This window comes from Kogia breviceps, chromosome 15 (assembly GCF_026419965.1).
Source record: "Kogia breviceps isolate mKogBre1 chromosome 15, mKogBre1 haplotype 1, whole genome shotgun sequence".
Taxonomy (NCBI): domain Eukaryota; kingdom Metazoa; phylum Chordata; class Mammalia; order Artiodactyla; family Physeteridae; genus Kogia; species Kogia breviceps.
Genome location: NC_081324.1, coordinates 38,984,030 through 39,004,935, shown reverse-complemented (window position 1 = coordinate 39,004,935; position 20,906 = coordinate 38,984,030). Strand labels below are relative to the sequence as shown.

At 53.4% G+C, this 20,906-nt stretch overlaps 1 protein-coding gene across 50 annotated transcripts in view; it reads right to left on the bottom strand.

Annotated features, from left to right (window-relative positions):
• Window positions 1–1,452: 1,452 nt before the first annotated feature.
• The window catches only part of CELF4 (CUGBP Elav-like family member 4), a 298,654-nt gene continuing 279,200 nt past the window's right edge, over window positions 1,453–20,906 (bottom strand). For 9 of the 50 annotated variants that reach the window (XM_067015849.1, XM_067015850.1, XM_067015837.1 and 6 more), the window contains exons 11-12: window positions 11,064–11,235; window positions 1,874–2,471 (exon numbers count right to left, since the gene is read on the bottom strand). In XM_067015849.1, the coding sequence (XP_066871950.1) occupies window positions 11,108–11,235 (128 nt within the window). In that variant the 3' untranslated portion in view covers window positions 1,874–2,471; window positions 11,064–11,107. Of the gene's footprint in view, window positions 2,472–4,473; window positions 4,561–11,063; window positions 11,236–11,696; window positions 11,776–16,303; window positions 16,388–20,906 lie in introns of all 50 variants that reach the window. The other 41 variants (XM_067015844.1, XM_067015833.1, XM_067015834.1 and 38 more) reach the window with 12 other exon arrangements.

The following is a 20,906-nucleotide window of genomic DNA, read 5'->3' as shown; positions in this document are numbered from 1 at the left end:
TTCTCCAGCTCCTCGCAGCACTTCGTCCCCACCCTAGCTCCAGTCTGGTGGCTTGCTTTTCCCCGTCAGGGAGGAAAGGGTGACTTCTTGTTACGTTTGGGCACTGTGGCCATCCCTGCCCAGGAACCTAGGGACGGGCTTGCAGTGGAGACTTTCAGAGGCACACACTGGTTGAGAGAGATTTTTCTAGAGGGTCCAGGTAGCAGACAGATTCCACGGAGGGAAGGACCAAAGCTGCTTCCCGTGGGCCAGCCCTAGGCCCCAGAGGTACGGCTGGCCAGATTCCATGAACCACAGACCACCACGGATAAGGCTTATTTTTTTTTTTTAAACTGTGCTTTATTTAGGGCTAAGCTGGAGAAAGCGTCATCCAATAGTTACAGAGGGTTACAAGGAGTTTTAGGGAGTTGAGTGTGAAAAGAGCAGTTTTACTGAACTGCAGCTGTTTTGTTTTTTTCATTTTTTTTTTACAACATCTGGACATCCTAAAAGGAGCCAAGAAAAAGAAAAAGAAAATTTTAAAAATAATAATTACCCAACAAAATAGAAAGAAAGGAAAGGCAGAAGGCCTGAGAGGAACCAGACAGATGTTCTTCTAACGCAAAAAAGAAAAAACCATGGTAGGTCCAAGGGCCCCCCAGCCTCCAGATGAACAGGACATCAGTGAGGAGGGCATCAAGGAGGAAAGCCAAAGCAAGTCTTCCCAACGGTGCAAATAAATTATAATAAATATGTTATACTTTAAAATATATGTGTTCTTAAATAATTCAGTGTTTTTTTCTGATTCTGAGTTTTTTTAAGCAATGTCTTTTTAACTGCTCTAAAGTCATTTACCAAAGATAAATATCGTGCTTTCATTAAATAGTTTTCCTTGTTTTTTTTCTCTATCATTACAATTAAAAGTCCTACAAAATATGCAAATTTATTTACAGAAAAACAGAGCCGGCATCATTTAAACATCCCTGTTTTTCAAAATTCCTTGTAAACAGTTTCAGAAATTCTTCAAAGATTGTTTTTTTTTTTTTTTTCTCTCTCTCTTGTTTAAGGTTTTTGTGTGTGTGTGTGTTGTTTAAAGATGAAAGTTCCCAGGTCTCCCTTGCCCGGAAAGTCTCTGGAGCAAGCATGGAAGGCGAGTGAAGCAGAGGTGTCGAGGGCTTGCGGAGAGCGGGCGAGCGCGCGCAGCTCCCGGAGCGAAGCGAGGCGAGGGCGGAGGTGGCGGCGGCGGGCCTTCCTGCCAGAGGCGCGGCCTCCACCGGAGGTGGGCAGCCAGGGGCCCACAGGTCTGGGCGGGTCCGGCCTGGCCCTCGGGGTCAACGGCGTCCAACAGCACTCGCGGGGAGAAGGAATTGATGCTCAGTCTAAACTCTACAAAAGTACAGTCCTACAACATCTGGGATTTTAGCAGTAACGCTAACTTCTATAGGTTTTTTTTGTTTTTTTTTTTGTTTTTTTGCTTTCCTCTAATTTTTCTTCTATTATATAGGTATTTTAAACTTCTCCTTTTTAAAATTCTGTACAACTATTATGATTTTAAGAGGGGGAAGAGTTAGAAGCATTTACAGACTTTTCACAACAATTATCTTGCCTTGTCAGTCCCTTTTTTTCCCCTCCTTTTCTCACACTTCACAGTTAACGAGTTTTCATATTTTGTTACTTTCCCCGAATATCCACCAATTTGTTCATCTTAACAGCTCCATCCAGACATATAATACAGAAAACCATAGGAAAGTGTCATAGACTTGAATGACAGTAATCAAAGCGCCTCTCAAAGTATCAAAGAACTATTATCTTGCTGTTTTAAAAGCATTGAAGCATTATTTTTCTTTTTTTTTGTTTTTTTTGTGTTTTTTTGTGTGTTTTTTTTTTTTTTTTTAATTACATTTTTCATAGAATCGCTCTAAGCTGTTTCAAGAACAGCCATGAGGCAGGAAGGAGGTTCTCCTCCGTTCCCCCTCTATTTGACCTAGAGCTACACATCTGCAATAAAAAGTTTGGTCCTTTGGTCCCTAAATAGCTAAAGGAATGACAGATAGAGATGATCAGTGGCGGCCTCCCAGCCGCCCCCCTGGGGACCAGGCCCCACCAGACACACCGCTTGCCCCAGCCTGCCTCAGGCGCCCATGGGCTGGAAAAGCCCCAGGGATCGGGAAGCAGCGGCCCTTCCCAGTTCCCAGCCCTGCAGCCTCCCCACCTTGTCTCAAGTTATTTTGTTTTAAAGTTGCCTTTTTTTTCCTCGTTTTTCTTCATCTTCTTCTTCTTTATGTCATATATATTTTTCCCCCAAACACGTGCCCTCTGAACTCCATAGACGCTATACTTTCCTTGAAGAAATGTGACAGTCACAGAGTGTCTGGAGTCTTCAGCTTGATTGATATTGGCTGATATGTCAAAGGTGTCATCCAACAGTTCTCATTTATAAATATATATAGAGAGAGGTTTGTTTTTTAATGTAGCCCGTTCAGCATCCTGCCCTAAAATGAAGAAAATCAGAGCTGATTAAGCCAAGAGAGGAAGCACAAAATGCATCTAAACACCAAAAGGAACCTGCCTCGGGGGTTAGGGCGGGAGCTCTGGGGGATAGCAGGAGAGGGGTAAGAGACCAGTATGAGAATTAGTCATGATCATGATACATAAAAAAGAAATCGACTCTTCTATTCAGAGTAAGAAACCACTGGGAGGTCTAGTGGTGACGGTTGTAGCTGAGGTTTGGTTGTTGGGAGAGGGTTTTTGATTTGGGTTCCTTTAGAGTTCTGGATTGGGGGACGGCTAGATCTAAGGGAAAAATTTGGGACTGTGGGATATGAATTCATCATTAAACTGATCTCTAAGGGATCTAGCCCAGATACAATATGTATACAGAAGCCTAGCAAACAAGATAGCAAAAATTTAGCAGCCCAGCCCACTCCCCCCCAAGATCTGTGACATGAATTTTGCAGAATTCTTGCCCAGTTTCCAAGCCAACCCTCTTTCCCAAGGTCACTAACTATTTGCGAGGCTATGTATATATATGTATATCTGGATATATGTGTAGAACATATTCACCTGCACATATGTGGATATACATGGATATGTGTGTATGTATATGCATAGATACACACATACACACACACACACACATAATATTTTTCTCATACATGCCAGGGAATTTAGAGGAAATTCAGCACTTCGAGGAAGTGGATGGGGAGAACCTAAAAGAAGTTAGAACGGATTTAATCATCAAAGTTAAATTAACTCAGACAATTCTTGATTTTGTTTTGAATGGTGGTTTTTTGATGTTTTGTTTTGCATTTCAAAGAAAAAAATCATGATCTGACTAGAATCAGAAGGAAAATGCTTAATCATTGTGAATTAACAAATGAGACTCGTCTCCATTCTAGCAAGCAGCTTCCACTTATACATGGGGGTGACTGGTTACATCAAGAGAGTTAGAACTGCAAAGCCCCCAGTTGAGGGGACAACGTCATGCGTATATCAATCCATGCTGGCAGGTTTTTCACACTGTTGATTCAACAAACAGCAAACCGTACACAGCAATCTAAACAATTACAACACCAAATAAAATAATAATAAAATTAAAAAACACTTGTCAAGGACCCTTTTTCAGTTGTAAACAAAAAGGTGCATTTTGCTTTTGTTAGTACTGTTTTTTCCAAACCGACCAAAAAGCCCTCCCAACTCCCAGGCCCCCACCTCCCTCCCCACATTTAATTTAGCAGAAGTGGCTACAATACAAACCTTACAATTGCTACCGGGCTCTCTCTCAGAGGCCCCGGGCTTTGAACTCTAGTTTTTTGGTTTAGAATTTGTTGTTTTTTTTTTTTTTTTTTTTTTTTTTTTTTTATCATTCTGTTACTGTAGAGATTTTGTTTTTGTTTTTTTTCTTTTTGTTTTTCCTTTTGAAGTGAGATTTAAAATCGCCTAACTGGAAAAAGACCAGACCTAGGAAAGTGTCAATTGAAAAAGGCCCCCAAATTTCTAGAAAAAAATAAAATCACAATATTTTCAAGTGCAAGTAAATCAACCACGCATAGATACTTTTAAGATGTTTTCCTCATTTTTAAGAAAAAAAAAATAATGGTTTGCACAGTTAAATGATCCCATGTCCGATAATTCGGGAATTCATCTTTATTTTTACTATTTTTTTGTTCTTTTGTTTTTTTTCTCTATGTGACATCTAGAGAAGCATAAAAAACGCTGAACAAGAAAAACCAAACAACAGAAAGTAAAACCACTGCAAGCACCAAGAACGAAACGAAAATGAGCACAGCAAAAAAGATTGTGGCAGCACAAAAGTCAAGAAAATGCACGTGTGATCATGACTGGCCAATCATCAACTGATACAACATCCAAGAAAAACGCTCCAATCACAGCACCTCCACGAAACTTGACGGCAATTGTCATGCAACCGATTCTTAGCCTTGTTACATGACGCCATCATGTCACACTGTGAACTTTGAGTTGATTTGAACTTACGGATGGGGGACTGTTTTCTCCACTCTCATGTGATTACGTGAACTTTATTCCTAGCTCAGCGCGAGACTGTGGTGGATTTGACTGGCCCTGGTTGGGTTGTTGGAATTTGATTGAATGACAAAAGAAGAAAAGATTTATATATATATTTATATATGTAGAGAGAGAGAGAGAAAGAGAGAGAGGACAAGAGAGTGTGGGCAAGGGGGGAGGAGGAGGAGGGGCGGGTTGGGGCGGGGAGTGTGGGGGGTGGGACAGGGAGAGTCGGGTTGAGGGTGAAGAAGGGCAAGGAAGAAGTTAAAACAAAATTAAAAGGAAAAATATTTATACAGCACCAGACCACAGCATCAATCTAAAAGCTCTAATGAGAGAACAGCAGTCAAATCATAAGAGAACTGAAAAAAACTCAAAGGATGGAGGAAGCCGGCAGACAAACAACATGGGCACGTCAACACACACGCACACTCACGCACACGCACACGCACACACGGTTGTTTGTGCAGACACATGATACACCGTGAACAGTAGCAGAACCTCACACAGGGCCACTAAGGGCATCCATCATGCGCTGGGAAGAGGAGGGAGGGTGTAGGCAGTTTGGTGAGGGGGCCAGAAAAAAATAAAACAGCCCCTCAAACCACCTTGGCCGGCAAGCAGATCAGGGAGCACGCTCTCTGCCTCTGACCACCCTTGATTCTTTCTCTCTCCCCCAGGTGCCGAGCTCTCCTCGCCTCCCAGCCTTCCGTGGCTTCAGCCTGCGGACCAGCGTGGGGAAGCCTGACAGGGCGGCCCCGATTTGCCGGGTGGGTCAGAGGCTGATTAAGGCGACTGCTCTATCCGTGGGGTCCATCCACGAAACACCCCGCTGCCCAGTGCGGTCCATGCAGACAGCAGCTCAGCCCTCCCGCCCTGTCCCATCCCGCCGTGGCCGCCATCCCCAGAGAAGGGTGTCTCCACTAAAAGAGCACCCACTGTATGAGGTCGTGAGCCTCTCCCCGTCCACTCTGCCTCAACCCTCTTTCCTCAGAGCCTTCAGAAAACGAACACTTGTAGTTCTGAGATTTAGAGTAAATCACCTCAACATTCTCAGAATTCTACAGACACATCCTGGCACAACTGACTTTATTTCATGATCGCCTTACTCTCTCTGCTTTGCTTTCAAGGTGGCCCACGTGGCCAAAGCAAGGCTGCTTCCTGGCACGTGAAGCCTTTAGACGGCTCTGCAGCTCTGACCCAGGAAATGGCCACGTGGAAGACTAGGGTGCCCTGCAGGGCTGGTCATACGGACCAGGAGACCCCACCGGAGAGGGGCAGGCTATGGCCCTGTTCCCAGTCTCTGCTGCTGTCACTTGTGCTCTGCTGCCCTCCCCCACTCCACCTCCCCCTTCTCCATTCCTTCATACGCTACGCCCCTCCATGTACAGCTTTCTAGACTGACCCATCTCACAAGCCCCGACCTGCCGTCTTCACTAATGGAGCCCTAACTGGTGGAGGCTGAGCTCCCTTCTCTGTCAAGCATCAATCCAATTATTTCGTTTTGAGTTGTCTTGAGCACGCTTCACCATATGGGGTCCTTTGCCCCCACCCAGGGCACTGGGGGCCCCCAGCCCTACGCCCTCCTCATGGTTACCCCTGAGCTCACTTCCCAGTCCCTGCTCCCCTGCAGCCCCCCGGTCTGTGCACCAGGCTTGCAGAGTCTGCAGGGGTTTCCGATGCACCGGGCTTCTACACGCGGCGGCTTCCACTCTCAGCTTTGTGTTTTCCTACAGGGAGTGTGGAAGGGAAGCCTGAGATCATGACATGTCACTGTGGATAAGATGCAAAATAGCTGAGATGTGACTATTTTAAGCCTGACCCCGGCCTCCAGCTCTGCCTTTTCAGAAGAGCCCCCACCCTTCCTCCGCAGAGCCCTGCCCTGCCTGCCCATCCTGCTCTCCCCACAGCAGATCTCCCTCACCGAGACCAGGGCCCACCAAGGCCCGTCTGCATCTCCAGCCCCTCCAGAAAGAAAGCCCTTAGACCCACCACCCAGGTGAGCCAACTGGCGAGCCCTTGGGGTGGGAGAAGAGGCCTAAGAACTGAGGAGGGGGATATTCCCCGGTGGTCCGGTGGTTAGGACTGTGCCCTCACTGCCGAGGGCCCGGGTTCAATCCCTGGTGGGGGAACTAAGATCCCGAAAGCCTCACGGTGCGGAGGGCAGCGCCATCAGGTGTCAGCCACGGCAACCCAGGGACACCTGCACCCAGTCCTGGGACGCCCACTCCTCCCCACTGCACTGTGCTCCTTTGCCGGCTGCCAGCTTTCCTCCAGCCACCCTTCAGTGCCTGGCACTGCCCCGTGCTGGGGATTCAAGCCTGAATGTCACACAGCCCCGCCCCAAATCTCCATCTAGGGAAGCTTCTCATACCCACTCAGCTCTCACACACCCTTGGCCCCCAGCACACAAACACTCTCTTAAACTCGCTCAGCCGCTAAGGAGGCTCCCTGGGGTTCTACCCATGCACTGCTGACCACTTTCTTCATTAGGGAGCAGTGGCACTTCTGCCTGCACAGTGACCCCTGCCTGGCCACCCTCTGGAAGAGCCTCTCCGAGCACAGCCCTGGAGGTGGCAGCAGAGTCACTGACCGGCGTAGGGGAGCTTGAATCAGGACTGGGAAGCCCCACCTCGTGACCTGGGTGAGGAAATTATGGTCAAGCTGAGCCAATTCAGATGCCAGGTCCTAAACACAGCTGGTCTCTAGCCAGAGAAGGGCCAGGCCCAAAGCCACAGCCCAGCACTGGGCAGGTCTGACCCGAAGCACCCGTGCCTGCAAAGCTCAGAGCAGATGCCGTGCAAAAGCCCACTCAGAACCAAAGCCCAGGGGCCAGAAGTAACGGGGCTCCCAGGGAGTCAGACACGCCACTCAGACGGTTCTCCCTCCAAAGAGCCGGATGCCTGCGCGCCCGCCCTCAGCTTGGGCCCAGAGGTGGAACAAGGGACTTGGGTGTCTGCCTGGACCTGGCCACGTTCGTGTTTCTGCCCACTTTCCCTGCCTTTGCTTCCTTCCTCTTAGTTTCCCCGTAAAGATTTCTGGGAGAAACGCCCATCTTAGCACAAGATGAGGGGCAGGGGCAGCCATGAAGCCAGAAACCCACACTGCCATCCATCAGGGTGCACAGACCCCACCCTACCCAGGCCTCATTTTATGGAACCAAAGCCCAACCACACTCCCCCTCCCCATGGCTGCCCTGCCAGGGGCCCTCTCCTTCCCCAGAACCCCCTCACTCCAGTTCTGACCTGGCCACCTATTTTCCTTCTGTCTTTACCACTGGCCCTGAGACCACCTCACCCTCCCCGTGCCTCTTCACACCTAACTATGGCCCCTGAGCCCCTGCTTAGGCTAGCCCCACCCTTCCGAGCAACTAGGACTCATCATCTGTAAACATCCTTTGCTGGCCTGTAAAATCATGCAGTTTTTAAGTTGCTTTTGCGTGCTGTGTCCTCCCTCTCTTACTGGCAGCAGCCACTGCCCACTGCACTCCCCGAGCCTGGCCCTATAGCCCCTGCCTTCTGTTACACCCTCTAACAGTCTTGGGCTGGGAACCTGAACGCACCATTTGTTAAAATCCTGTGAATGGAGCTGAAAGGTCAACTTTACTGTAGGAGCTACGCGAGCTCGCAGTGTTTTAGAAGACTGCCTAGTGGAGGGCTAGTCAGATGGCTGACCCCAGAGAAATGAGATGTCCTGATGTGTCCTCTCCGATATTCGGGACACTCTGGGGTAGGAGGGGTGGGGTGAAGATAGCAGAGTGGGGTTTATCCTTCTCCTTACTTGAAGGGGTTAAGAGCTCAGCCTCTGGAAGTAACCACCCCCCCTTCAAATCATGACTCTACTGCTCAGTAGCTGATTAGCAAGTGACTTAATCTGTCTGTGCTCCATCTGTAAAATGGGAATAATAACACTACCTACCTTATAGGCAGCTACAAGTATACAGTTACGTCTTAGAGTTGTCACCTATGAGAACTGTCTCTTGCATGGTAAGCGCAGTGTGAAAGTCTGTGGTTCTCATCTTTCTGGCCTTTGTATTCCCTGGTGGAAGAACCACTCTGCTTTTTTAGCCACTCCTCTCAAGCCCCCACCCCAATCATGACTGCTAACTGGTTCTACCCCGAGGGCCACTTCTTAGCTTCTGTCCCAAACCACAAGTCTGCCGTCCTCACCCCTTCATCTGGGAATTTCTCTGACCTAGATGTTCTCTCCTTTCTTGGGGTTTTAGTTGCATCAAGGTCTAGGAGGCTAAGACAGGCTGTTTTGGGGGGAGCCACAAAACACACCCACAGGGGCCCCTCAGAATCTCAGGGCATGACACTGGAGCATGCCGCCTCCTTAAAAGTCCTCTGATGGCTCCAATGCCTGGGTTTCATCACTGCAGAAATGGAAGCCCAAGAGGGAAAGCACCTTGACGCAGGTCATGCCTTAGTGGCAGAGCTAAGCCTGTTTAAGAAAAAGTGCTCCATGTCACGAAAGGGCTGCTTTCACTGCACCGTCCCTCCCCTCCTATGGAAATGTGCCCCTTGGCTGGCTGCCACCGTGTCGGTGTGAGCACAGAGCTGGAAGCTCCACGCGGGCAGCACGGTGACCATGCACCCCGGCATCCCGGCACTGAGCCAGCATCTGGCACAGGAAAGTGCCCACGCTCTGAATGAACATGTGCGTGTGCATTTCACACAGACCAAAGACGGACAGGGGCAGGAACTGAGGAACCACGAGAGGTGGACTCTGCTTTTCTAGCTTTGCGGCGAGTAGAGGCTCAAGCACCCTCTCCGAGAGAAGGTGAGTGTGGCTGCTCCTGGTTGGATGAAGGGGGTCCTGCTGGCAGCGGTGGGGTTTGAGAGGAGACTGGGAAGCTGGAGCCCTCCCTCCCAAACTCCAGACTCTGACCCTCCACTCGGATGTGTAACTGTCACGTGCCTCACTTGTCTCCCAACCCCTCTCCATCTCAGACCACGACAATCCTGCTCTTCCAGTTACTGGGCCAAAAGCCAAGTGTCATCCTTGACGCCTCTTTCTCTCACATCCTCTCTAATTCCTTATGAACAGCACCAACTCCCTCACACCACATCGACTGCTGTCGTCCTGGACTGAGCGGTCCCAGCGCTAGACCTCGGCTTTGGGCCCTACGATCTATCAACACGGCAGCCAGCGAGCCTACTGAAATGCAAGTTAATCACATCACTCTTCTGTGCAGTGCTCTCCAGTGGCTCCCCTGAAGCCCCCCATTTCCGAGGAGAGGCCAAAGTCCATGCAACGGCCTGTGGGTCCTACACGAGGTGGCCCTCTGCACCTCTGGGATCTCCTTTTCCACTACACCCCACCGTGCTTGCTCTCCTCCAGTCACCTTGGCCTCCTGCTGGTCCTTGCACACACCACATTGCCCACACCTTGGAGCCTGTACACTGGCTGTTCCCTCGGCACGAGGACCGAGGGAACAGCCAAACCCTGGCGTGGCTCCCTGCCTCCCCTTCTTCAAATCTTTGCTCACATGTCACTTCCTCAACAAGGCCTACCCTGACTACCTGATTTAACTGTAACCAACAATTTTGACACACTGTATAATTTACTCTTTGATCCTATGTCCTTGTTTGTTGTCTGCCTCCCCTGATAAGGACAAGGATTCTGATTAGTCTTACTCATGCTGAGTACCTAACAGTACCTGGCACACAGTACCGCTGAAGCAGTGGAGGCCTGGGCAGCCTGGCCCTGGACTGTGAATGAGCTGGGACGCGAGGAGCGCACCTCAGTGGGAGAAACCAGGCTGGGGGTGGACTTTTGATGGCCAGGCACATCTCCTCCCTCCCCTCTTCCCCAGGAAGCTGCTGAACCCAGGGGAGCACGTGGCCTGGAAGAGGAGTGGCCGACTGTGCCTTCAGCTGTAAGGCAGGACCCAGACAGAGAAGGGAAAGGTGACACCTGCCCACTCATCATGGCCTCTGTAAAGAGGGTGGGGTAAATGGCCCCAGTCCCATACCATCACCCTCCTCAGCTTCTGTCCCATCCTGTTTTGCTTTTTGGTAAAGTTCCCTTTGAAAAGTCCTGTCCCTCCTCTCCAGACTGAGCTGAGGGGAATTGAAGGGGTGAAGGGGTCCAGTGTCTAAAAGCCACCAGCCCTTCAGGCAAGAGAGCTGGGGAGGGGAGAGCCAGGGAGTCTGGGAGAAGGCCCCAGCACAGGCCTACAGCTCCCCACAGGGCCTACTCCTCCCCCAAACTCTCCCAGCCCTGAGCTTGCCACCTGCTCACCCCAGGGTTTTCTGGCAAACAAAATTGCCTGTGTAGACCTTCTCAGACCGGTTCCCTCACTCCTGCTCCTCTTGGCTCTGCGGCAGGGGAATGGTCATACCCATTTCTGACGGGATGACCACAGCTCTGCGCCTGCCCCCTAGGCATCGGGCGAGGAGCAGGTCGAGCCGGGCGCAGCGGGTCCAAGGCACAGCGAGGCTCCGTCTGGGACAGCGAGGCTCCGTCTGGCCCAGAGAGGCCAGGGTAGGCGGCGGGTCCGTCCAGTATCAACCTCCCCAACCCCCCGTCCCCGCGCCCCGGCCGACCCCGGTTACCTGTGCGAGTCCTGGTCTCCCCCGGGGGACGCTCCCGCCTGCACTCAGTACGGGCGATTGGCGTCTTTGGGCCGCTTCAGCTGCACCTTGAGCCTCTTCATGCCGATCTGGAAGCCGTTCATGGCCTGGATGGCGGTCTGCGCGCTGGCCGGGTTGTCGAAGCTCACGAAGCCTGGCGAGACACGAGGGACGAGGGCCTGGGTTTCCACGGGGCCGCCCCGGCCGGGAGGGGGCGGGTGCGTAGAAGGTCCATGGGGGCCGAGGCGGGGCGGGGCGGGGCGGGGCGGGCGACGGTGTCTCCCCGCTCCCGCCGCGCCTCCGGGCGGGGGTGGGGCTCAAGGCTCCTCCCCCTCGGGGCCCCGCCCCCGTCCCGGCCTAGTGCCCCCCACAGCCCGCTTGCTTGCGGCCCCTCCCGCGGCGGGCGCTGCCGAGGCTCCCGGCTCACCGACCCGCGTGGCCCCGGGCCGGGCCGCCCCCGCTCCACCTCGGCTCTGGGCGGCGCCGCTGTCCCGCGCGCCCTCTCCCCCAGGCGGGGCGCCCGCGGCGCGGCGGGGCTCGGAGAGGCGCCCGCCCCCCACCCGCGCCGGCCCCGGCACCTCAGCCCCCGCCTGCGGTGGGAGAGGGCGGACACACCTGCGGGTGGAGGAGTTTATTGGACACTGTCCTCCCTGACAGGAGGGGGCCTGGCAGCGGGAGGGCACGGGGTGCCGGCCTGGGGAGAGAGAGGAGTGCGAGGGGAGGGAGGGGAGGCACCACGGAGCGAACTTCGCCGCCGCCGATTCCGGCCGCCCCCCTCGCGAGCGCCGCCCGGCCGCGGGGCAGGACAGAGGCAGGGTCCCCGCCGCCCCTCCTCCCGCTCCGTCCCTGTCGAGGCTGCCCCCAGCCAGGCTCCGGGTGGCCACCGAGGCCAGTCCACACCGGCTCACATTAACCCGCCACCTCGCTCCCAGGGGCAGTCTGCACCATCCTTTTATTTAGTAAAACTCCACCCTGGGAGCGGGGGCTCTTGCCCCGGACTCAGCACGCGCCCATTGATGTGTCCCCTGTGAATCCCTCGTAACACTAATAATGGTTTAACAATAATAGTACAAATTGACCCTATTAGCGAAAGTTAGCTGAGCGCCTTCTCCGTGTACTACAGACTGCATAAGTGCTTTTCACGTGTTCACTCCTCCCAACATCCCAGGACAGGATACAGAACCGTCCATGGCTCCCAGTCACCTTCTGAAACAAGCAGTTCCCAGGTGGGAATGGATTAGGTTCCCAAAGCTGATTTAGAAGTCACCTTTTGGAACTTCGAATGCATCTCCTTATAGACTACACTACATCAGCATTTCCCAAAAATGGCCCTAAAAGGTGCTCCCTGAGAAAGGGCCTTTGGTGGTCAAGCAAATTTACAGCCAGGCCCCTCTGGGACAGTTCATGACACATTAACAAATAAAAACATCCCTCTACCACCCCAACTTCTCTCTTCTTTGTGGCTTTGTTTAACCTAGTATTTCCTGGAATTTATTTGACTTTAGAGGCCTTTTCTCCTGTAAAATGGACTTAGATCCTGCAAAATATATGAAACTAAGCTTGGCGAATTTCCCAGGCCATCCTGCAAATGCACTTCATTTGGGGTGCTCGTCTCCAAACGGCCATTAGATATATAAGGGATAGGTGTACAGACTCCTTTGAAGAAGAAAGCTGCTTTCTTGGTTAATTGTCTGTGGTACCTTGGGGCCTGCCTGTGACCCCTCCCTTACTCTCCCTGTGTGGTGGCCCTTTTACCTCTGCCCGAGACACTGCCTCCACCGGCCTCTTTTCTCTTTCTCCTTCCTGCATTTGTGTGCATTTTTCTCTTGAGGCCCTGCGTCATCAAAGATGGGGGAGGGGTGTGTGTACACGCATGGAGCTCAGATGAAATTGGGCAGAGATGGGCCCAGGGCAACATAACCAACATCTATGTATTAAGTATTAATCTATGTGCGAAAAGCACATAGGAAAGATTTCTGATTATCCGTAGTTGGAAATCAATGTGAGTCATCTTTCCACCTCCCCCTCTCATGTCCTCCTGGCCCATCCCTTCCCCACCAACTTCTCTGACTGATGACTAAATCAAGCTGTCAGCAGAGCAGTTTTCAAATGTGTGAATGGTGCATCTGTTATACTGCTCTCCCCCAGATTAAAGAGGGTGGACAAACTAAAAGCCTCTCTTCCTCCTGGGACAAGATAGCCGAACTGTGGGTGACAGTTTCCCCCACAAAAGAACAAATACGCGCAAAGTGGGGAAGAGATGGGAGAAAGATAAAAACGGCTGGAGATGCTGTCTAGGGTGGAGGTGTAAAGGGAGAGAGGGTCCTGGAGGAGGGAAGAAGCCCAGCCTTCAGGTTGAGTTTCTGGAAGCCTGGGGGTTGCGAAGGATTCTGGGCTCAAGGAACTTTTCTTCCTGAACTAGTTTTGTTAGCTGGCTAGCAGTCTGGGCAAGAAGCAGCTCCCCTGCTGGCCCCACCTCGGCAAGGCTCTAGGCACCATCTCCCATGTTCACGGTTTCCAGGGCTGTGTCCCTTCTCCCAGAGCCCCCTGCCCCATTCCTCCCACTCCCGAGAAGGTTCCTGCCTTCCAGACCGTGGGAGGCTGTGCAGGTAGGATGCCCGGTGGCCCTCCAGCCCGTCTTAACCATCTGTGCAGCACATATGTTCACAACGGCCTCTGAAAGATTCCGTTTATGCTTATAAAGAGCAAGCGGGACCTCTAAGGAGTTCACTTTAACAGAGGACCACATGTGCAGAAAAATGGCCCTTCCTTTGGGGAATAAAGGGGACCCTAGCACCTCCTGAGGGTCCGCTCTGGCCAGGTCCCTCACATGGACCATCTCGTGTGACCTTCACAGCCCTGTTGAGAGCTGACTGCTGCAATCCCCATTCCACAAATAAGGACACTGAGGCCCAGAGAGTAAACATGCCCATGAGTGCATGCTGGGGAGAGCTGCACAGGCTCGGCTGCCAGAGTGAGGGAGGGAACCCAAGAGGCTGAAGGAGGAGCCATTGGGCCAGCCAGCTTGGCGGGAGCCTGTCCTTTCTCAAGGCCAGTGGATGTTCAGAGCTAGACGTTTGTTCAGGAAGAGAGGAAAGAGCCAGAGTAGAGGTAGGTGGGGGTGGACTCTCAGAAGCAGCCGGGCGAAAGTCTTTGCTGGAGAACTTGAATGAGCTAATGGCAAGGGTAGTCCGGGGCTGACTCCAGGGAGTCAAACGCACTCCAGCCCGGGGACCCAGCATGTTCTGGGCTCTTCACAGGTTTCTTCTGATTTATGGAACATCTGAGGCTTACTTAGAGAGCAAAGGCAGCTGATCTCCAGTTTGTCGTTTTTACATACATAATGTAACTCATCAGAAGAAACGCCAGTCAAACTGTGGAGGGGTGCAACCTGGTCTTTTCCTTTTGCCTTGTTTTCCCATCCCCCAGAGAAATGAGCTGCTGGGGCAACTGTGTGCCAACTGAAATGCCACAGATTTTCAGTGGCAGCTGCCAGAGGGGAAAGGACAATGTGCAAAGATCTTGACTGCCTTGGGGAACATGCTTTCCACCATGAAGCCCTTCCTGGTCCTGGAAAGCTGGTCTCCAAACTGGAATCTCCTTAACATGTGCTTCCTGGTGCTTCTGCATTTTTGTACCTTCTCCCCTTCCCCACTCGCAAGGGGGGACCCAGGTTCCCTGGCCAAAGCAGGATCCTATTCTGTCCTCACAGCCCCAGAATCTGGGGATCAACCTGGAGATTCTGAGCTTCTGGCTGACTCAGCTCTGGGGACTGGACTCCTTAATCCTTGGGGAATCATGAGTGGGTCTGGCCCCAGAAAGAAGCTCCCATGGAGGCAGAAGAGGTGGGCGAGGGGCTAAGGAGGAGTGGAGAGGAAAGGTGTGGGGATAAGGTGGGTTTCCAGGAGGTTGGAAGCAAATTGAAACTCAGGATGCCCAGTTGAATTGGAATTTCAGATAAACAATGAATTACTTTTTTAGTATATCCCCAATATTGCATGGGACATATTACACATAATATTGGGGATATATGTATGCTAAAAATGTATCCATTGTTTATCCAAAATTCTGATTTAACCGCGCATCCTGTGTTTTATATGACAACCATACTCCTAGAGCCCCCCAAGTCCTTCGTCTCCTATCTAACACCCTGCCCAGGAGAATTTACCAGAAGTATCTTCATCCTGTTACTCCCACCATCTTCCACTGCCTACCACACCGCATGAAGCATCTTCACCTGAGTAGTTGAAACCCTCCCCAGCACAGGCCCGCCCTCACAGCTGGTCTCCCCTGAACCCTCCTTTCTCCCCAAAGCCTCCTGCTTCCTCATTCACTGACCTTTGACTCTTCTCATGCCAGGCCCCATGCCCTCATCCATTCTATTCCCCCTGCCTGGAATTTCCTCCCCTTCCTTTTTGTCTATTTGCATCCACCTGCCTTTCTCTTTCCTCCATTACTTGGTGCCTCGCAGATTTCACTGCTGTTGAATAGATGTGATTTTCATCTAAGCTCAGACCTGAGGCTTCCTGAGGGCAGGAACCAGTTTCCTCTTCCTGATTCCTCAACAATTTGGCTCTGGTGGGCTGAGGGGGTGGGTAGGGGGAGGAGGGTTCATTGGATGGCAAGAGGGGAGCAAAGAGCAGGGTAGACAGAGAATGGGGGCAGGGGCAGGACAGAGAGATGGACAGAAGAGGCCAAGGGGCCGGCGGGGTGGGGGCCTCGGCTGGGCGGACCTCCCACCCCAAGGATCATGCTTGGCTTTTACCCCTGGGCCGCTGTGAACTTGAGAGGAGAGGGGCGCTGGGAGAATGGGTGTCGCCAGGCCCTGCTACCTGCCCTTCCACCCCTGCCCAAGGTAGGTCCCTTCCCCTTCTCAGTCGATGGGAATGGAACTTTTTGCCTGGGAAGAGAGACTATCTCTTGGACTGGGACAGGGGGTAGGGGGGCTGGATGGGGCGGGGGGGTGGGCAGAGAAAGCCAAGAAGCCAAAAGAACAGAAGAGAGAAGAGGGGTGAGAGGTGGAGGCTGGAGGCTGGGCACAGGAAGCACTGCGGGGGGGGGGGTGGCGATGTGAAGGAGCAGGTTAAAAGCAGTTGGACACCGGTAAATTGGTGCGAGCACCACCCTGTCCTAGGTGAAGTTGGTTTGTTATCTTTACCCACCAAAGCATTTACTTTGGTTAGTCGCCCGATCCACAAACACTTTCGAGGAGATGACATTACCGAAAGGGAGGAACATCTGCATCAGCTCAGCGTCCCCAAACTCCTGGGGCAGATGGTAGATGAACAGGTTACAGCCCTCGGGCCCTGCGGTGAGGGGGGGGGCGGGGGAGGAGGGATGGCGGGGTGGGGGAAGAGAGAGACAGAGGAGAGGTGAGCGAGTTAGGCAGCGGCAGCAGGGAGGGGTGGGGGCGAGGTTAGGAGGGGGAGTCTCATTCAAGATCCAAAAGTGGCCACGGAAAAGGGGGGGCTGCTGAGCCCCGGGTCTGAACTCTGGTCTCCGCTCTGCCCTTGGGCAAGGCACTGAACCTCTCTGAGCCTCAGTGACCTGTTCTGCAAAATGGATCCATAGCAGGGTGCCTTGCAACTCTAGGGCTCCAGGGGTGGAGTCAACCAGTGAATGGAGTGAATGTGCCATGGTCTGATCAGTCATGGAGGGGAGATGCTGAGAAGAGGCAGGGGTAGGGAGACCTGCCGGGCCCCTGCTCAGGGGACGTCGGAGGGAACTGCCCTGGGGCAGCCGTGCCTGTGGTGCTGGGGCCTCTGGAAGCCTCACTTCAGCCCCCAGAGGCAGGACTCTGGGGCCTGGAATCCCCATCCTCCTCGTGGCCAGCAGCCCCTGCTTCCCATCTGGTCCCCAACGGCCCTACCCTCTGCTGTCCCGAACCTTAAAGTCAGCCCTGATCTTGGAGGTGGAAACCAAGATTGATCCCACCTCCTCCAGCAAGCTAGGTGAGCAGAGGGGGCTTCACTGCAAGGCTCCGTGACGGGATACCCACAAGCCAGGGTACCACGAGCCTTATGGTATAAAAGGCTTCCCGTTTCATTACAGCAGTAACAGCCCTGCCACTTCTGTAGCATGAATTACATGCCAGGCTGCTCTACACGCTTTACGTGAATGTTAATTCACTTAATCCTTCCAGCAGCCCTGAGGCCATTGTCATTCCCACTTCACAGAAGAGAAAACTGAGGCCAGAGAAGTTAAATCACCTGCCAAGTCACATAGCTAGTAGGCAATGGAGCCAGGATATGAACCCAGACCCAGGCTGTCTGCCTCCATAGTCTGTGCCCTCCTCTCTCTCTACCTACCTATCATTCATCTCAGTGCCCCAGAAACCCTGAACCCCGCTGAAGTCTTTGGATTTCTGAAATTTGCAGATAGCTAAAGATTCACGTTTCTTTGTAAATGACCAAAATGCTCAATTTTAACTGTTTGAATGGGAAATCTCTCCAAGCTCCTTCGTTTTTTTTCCTGCCATCTAAAATAGAATATGCCACAGATAACTTAACCTTTTAAAGTGTGGACATTTCAGTGTTTGTTTCCAGCCTATGGAGGACATGCACAGGAAACAGCTGCACTTGCTAAGAGTTGGATAAGAACGAGGTTCTGATCAGAGGCTGGTAGAAACTAGGCAGGAGCTTAAAAGTGAAGACTGTAAGGCACCGACGTGGGCTGCTGTGTGGCTTTCACAGCCAGCACCCTGGTTCTCTGGGACGCGTGAGGCTGCCACATAACCTGGTTCTGGAGCAAATCATCAGCTCTGGAATCTCTCCGCCCTTTTCTTCCTCTCCTCTCCCCTCCAGCTCTCCTAACTTCCTTCCTCCATCTATCTGCACCCCCTTGAGGTTCACAGCTGATAGCTAAGAGTTCTCTGACCACCAAAGCCTCCCTCTGAACCAATGACCTCCTCGGCCCTGGTCCCTGCCCTGCACCATCTGCCCACCCCCCGCCTCCGGCTTCCCCTCCCTGGACTGCTGGCTCTGCCAGCTGACGGCGCTTTCAGAACCGGCGCAAGCGAGCTCCTTCACCCACCACCAGGGGTCCCAGGGCCGGATTCCCCAAGCTCGGGTGGCCCTGCCCCCACCCCCTCCCTTCCAACCATGGCACGTTCTCACTGGTTCACACTCTGTGAATGTGTCCCTTGATGGTCCCCAGCTAGATATGAGTCCCCTTGCAGCAGGAACCAGCTCGAAGGCCTCATCTAATCCACACCTCCTGCAGGGTCCCACCCAGATCCTCCCCACCCCCTCTCCCTTCCTGGGGCTCCCTGAGTCCATAGCTCATATTCTGCAGTCTGAAGCTGTTTCTCGGGTAGGTCTGGGAAGCTTTCTCTCCAGCCAGAAGGGGGTGCTCTCTAGGGGCAGGGGCATTTGCCTCCCGCCCACCCCCCACCCGTCCTCCTACTCCCCCCCCCCAGCACGTGCCTCCCTTCCTCTCCCATCCCAACTCTTCCAGACTTCCCCCACCCCTCCAACCTACGCTAACACCCGCCTTGAACTTGGGGCCCTCCCTACAAGTTCAAGCTCTGCAAGCTGCTTTGTGTGGATGTTATTTCTGTTCTCCTTAAAGAGACAAGGAGCCTTCGAGGGTAGAGCCTCTGGGCTCAGTCCCATCAGCATGGTGTGTGGCTGAGCCCCACAGGGTCGGCTCTCCCAGCCCCCTGCCCCTCACCCCTCAACAGTGAGCCTACACATTGCCTTACTGGGGCTACCCCGGAACCCTAATTCCCAGAAAATAGAGCATCCGGAAGGTATGACCGCAGGACTCTGGAGATCAATCTGGTCCAAACCAGCCTTCTGACAAATGGTGAAACGGAGCTCCAGAGACAGAAAGTGAGTGCCCTGGACCACACTGCAGCCCCTGGCACGGTAACCTGGGCTGGTCTGTGGGCAGACAGCCTCAAGGCCTTCAAGCATCTGTTCTCAGGCTCAGCTCAAAGACAAGGGAGCTGGAAGGAGGGTCCTGCCCGGCAACCAGTGTGTCCTGGTATTTCAATGGCATGGCACAAGGGGAGGTGACCACGGTGGAAAGAGGCTAACTACTGTCATGGCTGGAGGGGCACAGCCTTCTTGTTCATGCCTCATGCAATACTGGACATGGCTTTGGTCTAGCTCCAACCCACTCTCAGCCTGTCTCCACCCCATTTCCAGGCTCACCTCAGACTTTGCAGCAGCCATGCCTTGGCTCCTGCTGTCCTCCCTGCCTCAGATGCCTGTCTCCCCATCTCTATGTGCTGGAGGGGAGTCCTCATCCTTCAGGACCCCAAAGATTTCCCCAAAGACCCCACTTCCAGCACCATGAGCTCGCCCTTATATGCAGCGTGCTTCTGTAGGGACCTAGGTTCCCATCTCACTGCCCTCCATGCCCTGCTCCCACAGCGCACCGAAGTCGGGCAGTGGGAGATCATCCTGCCCGATGGGAGGCTGGAGTGGGGACCGGCCACACAGGTCTGCTCTAGGGAGCAGGGCATGGGGGTGGGGGTAGCTGAAGCTGCTCGGAGATGGACAGAAGGTACGTGAAAGAGTTCAGAGCTAGACTCATGGGTTGGTACAAAGTATGAGGCAGGGGGTGGGGCAGGGAGCAGATGGGGGGACTGTGTTTAAGGCCAGTGGTAGGGGCTGTCATATGTGTTGGTCAGAGCAGCACTGACCTGCAGCTGTGTGTGTGTGTGTGTGTGTGTGTGTGTGTGTAGCAGGGTTTAGAGACTTCTGAGCCACAGGCAACAGTGATACAGGGCACTGACTATGAGGTGAGGGCAGGTCAGCCTGAAGCCAGTGGGGTGACAAAAGCAGTAAGTGTCCCCATTGGGCACAGCTCCCTGCTCTGGGCCTGGGGCAGGCAATGCTGGACCCATGGACCCACCGCCTGTGGCCCTGACCCGACTGATGTGGTGCTGGAGGGCATCAATGGAGGGAGGAGGGCGGGGGCAGGGCAGGCTCTAGGACCACAGCCCAGTGAGGGGACCATCTGGCAGAGGCAGGCTGATGGGCCATCGTCCACCCCCACTTCACCCATGGGCCCAGGCGTGACTGGGAGCCGCAGCAGCTGCAGCATGCCTGCAGGAGTGAGAAGGGGGCCTCACCGTGCACCCTCTGGGTTCCTGCAGCTTCATCCTCACGGGCCCACGGGGGTGATGACACAGGTCTCAGGAGCTGCCCGGTGCATGTGAACTAAGATAATGCCTCACGTACAACTTTGGAGAGGGCGACAAACTGGTGAGGGGGGGGCTGTGTGCATGGTGAGAAGTCCGCAGGCGACTGCTGGAGTTTGGAAGGCAGACTTGAGCTAGTCTGATCCTCACAGCCCTCTAGGGAGCGATCATCACTGTCCTCGTTTTACAGGTGAGGACACCAAGGCTGAGAGAGGAGGCCTGAGCTAGGAGTAAGACCCAGAAGGGTTCGCTTCAAAGACCAGCCTTTCAACCATCCAGGCTCTGGAGCCTGCTTGGGGCCTGTCTGCCCACAGGGCTTTGGATCAGCAGACCCCGGGGTCCTTTCCAGGACAACCCATATCCCACAGCTCTGGGAGAGTCTGCCGCAGGGGCTACGAGCCAGCGATATGGAAACCACTGGAACCCTTTGGCCACGTGGGCTACGTGGGCAGGTGTGGTGGCCTCACTGGAAGGCTGACCCTTTTCACGGGGTGGAGAGACAGGACCCCTTCAAACTGAGCTCTGTGAGCATCCCTGCATCCCCGAGCATGGATCTGTTATCCAGCTCCTGCAGGGCTCTGGACTCTGGAATGGGAGGACTCAGATTCTTTACGAGGTTCCAGCCTCCCGAGGCCCATTGGCCTTGCTGCCCTGTCCACACCAGGGCCTCCAGA